The sequence below is a fragment of the Populus trichocarpa genome, chromosome 15 (genome assembly GCF_000002775.5).
Source record: "Populus trichocarpa isolate Nisqually-1 chromosome 15, P.trichocarpa_v4.1, whole genome shotgun sequence".
Lineage (NCBI taxonomy): Eukaryota > Viridiplantae > Streptophyta > Magnoliopsida > Malpighiales > Salicaceae > Populus > Populus trichocarpa.
Genome location: NC_037299.2, coordinates 9,405,248 through 9,407,738, shown reverse-complemented (window position 1 = coordinate 9,407,738; position 2,491 = coordinate 9,405,248). Strand labels below are relative to the sequence as shown.

Sequence of the window (2,491 nt, the reverse complement as noted above, 5' to 3'; positions counted from 1 at the left end):
AAATAATCTTTTATGGTTCCAAAAAATATTTTACAATAAAACCAGACCCAGACTAGGCCCGAGCTGAGATCACAATTAAACATAAACATTTTGACTTTATACCAAATGTTTTTTAAGTTGGACTGGTCAATGTATTGGGCTGAAGAAAATAATTTTTCATGGACCAAACTTTAGCCTAATTTTGTGGCCTAATTTTAAAATCAACCTAGTTTAAGCCCGAACCGAGTTGAGTCAAGTATATGAGTTTAAGCCTAAAATCCATTTTATTTAGATCCTCTTTACTTTAAAAATTTGGGTATTGTTCTTTTAACTTCTTCCATTTTCACTGTATAAACATAAAGAAAAGCTTTTTTTTTTTTTTTTTTTTTTTTATGTGAGATAGAAGTACTTAGAAGGTTTTGAATTTCTCCAAACCATGTTATCTAAGAGTTTTTTAACACTACTAAAAAAGAGGACTATTAGCATCTGATTTTAGCAACGGATAATTCCGTTGCTAAATTCAGCAATGGATTTGCAACGGATTGCATATTTATTATTTTTTTAATATTAGCAACAGGCTTTAGCAACGGAAAATTCGTTGCTAAAGACAATATAGAATCTGCAACGGACTATCCGTTGCTGATTAAAAAAAAATATTTAAATTTTAATATAAAGCTAAAATTACACAGACCGTTGATAAGATATTTTACTTTTACAATCTCAACCGTTAATTAGCAATCCTAATCTTACACTCTCTCCCCTTCAGAAACGTAAACAGAACAATAAACAAAGAACCCAGAAAATGCTAATTAACTTGCAGTGAATCTTCATCCCCTTCGTCCCCTGATAATAACATCCATAACAGTAGAAAAACAATTAACTTAGCCCTCTCTCTTCATCGATCTGATCTTTCTTTGTCCCTAATATTTCTCTTCATCTTCTTCTCATTCGTCTCCAACATCTCGAGTTAGGCTAGGCCATACCAAACGTCAAATAATCTTACCTACCATGTTTTCAGACTCAAAGGCTCTCTGCTCTACTCTTTTATGGGTAAAGCTGAATTCTTTTAGGGTAAGGTAATCAGTATCACTGACCCAATGGATTTAGAATTCTTGCACACTCTTGATGTTCAGATTCTTGGGGCTGTAGCTGTGGCTATTGTGGCCATTGTTATTGGTGCTGTCTTTCTCTTCTCCTACAAAAAGCCCAAAGGTCTGAGCTTTTTCTTTTCTTTTGTTCTTAATTCTGTGCTTTTTTATCCTATATTTTGTGCATGTTGATTGAGTTTCTGTTAGGAAGATTGGATATTTTACGAAGTTTGTGATTGTTCTATGAAATTTGGGTTATGGGTTTTCCAAATCTTCAGTATCCATATTGAGAAGGATGGTTCTTGATGTTGAATGCAGTTCAAGCTGCACAAATGTTATACTCTAACATAGTAATAAATGGATTGTCATTTTAAGTTTGCTTGCTGTACGAGGCTTTGATGCGATTTTTATTAGCAATGGTTGCTCTAATTGCATACTCTTCTATTTCTGTATCTCTGAGTTACTAATTTTAAGGTGATATAGGCTTTGCTGTTTTGTTCTACGGTTTCTCTTTGAATGATTTATGGTTGTGTAAAAGAGCCTTATACTTCATCATGGATTATGGAGAGCTAGTATTGTTGTACCACAGCTAGAACTTGGTGAACTCCCCATGAATGAGGTTTTAATGAGCAAATTGAGATTCTCTCAAGCGCCTAGATTGAAGTTCATTATTAACTAAAGCATGAGTAACTAAGTGGATTGGCTTTTAGCCTTTTTGTACTTTTGTTTGCTCGTACGCTCAATCCCTTAGATTTTACATTTGAGCTAGCTTTATATGAAGTTTGTTTTGCCTTTATTCTTTCTATCAATGTATTTGTTGTGTTTTATGAAGCTAACTAATTTTTCTGTTTGATTACAGGCTGCTTAGATCCAGAAAATTTCAAGCAGTTTAAACTTGTCAAGCGTGTTCAGTTGAGCCACAATGTGGCAAAGTTCACATTTGCACTTCCTACACCTACTTCTGTTTTAGGCCTTCCCATTGGACAACATATAAGTTGCAAGTTCAGTTCTTTCCTTCTCTTTTTGTGAATTTTTTATGTTTGTCTGTATCAATCGTTTCTTAATCCAGTGTTTTTAAGTATTAACCATTCAAATGGCTTCAATTATATTAATTGATATGATGGAAAGTTGCCTTAGTTGTTACCTGTCCCTGTCATTGTTTAGTTCTTTTATCAGCTTCTTCCCTGTCATTGCCTTAGTTGTTACCTGTCCCTGTCATTATTTAATAAAAATAATATATTCAGCAACGGAAAATCCGTTGCTGATTTCGTGAATCAGCAACGGATTATCCGTTGCTGATTGTCCGTTGCTGACAATCAGCAACGGATAATCCGTTGCTGAAAAATCAGCAACGACAAATCTGCATCAGATTTTGTCCGTTGCTGATTCCGTTGCTAAATTGTTTTAGCAACGGATTTTAGTAT

At 34.1% G+C, this 2,491-nt stretch overlaps 1 protein-coding gene across 1 annotated transcript; it reads left to right on the top strand.

Annotated features, from left to right (window-relative positions):
- The first annotated feature begins 1,013 nt into the window (after positions 1-1,013).
- Positions 1,014-2,161, top strand: LOC112324342 (NADH--cytochrome b5 reductase 1). Its single transcript, XM_024586560.2, has 2 exons — positions 1,014-1,191; positions 1,927-2,161. Exons 1-2 carry the CDS (start codon positions 1,077-1,079, stop codon positions 2,094-2,096), a joined length of 285 nt encoding a protein of 94 aa, XP_024442328.1. The 5' UTR covers positions 1,014-1,076; the 3' UTR covers positions 2,097-2,161.
- The last annotated feature ends 330 nt before the right edge of the window (positions 2,162-2,491 follow it).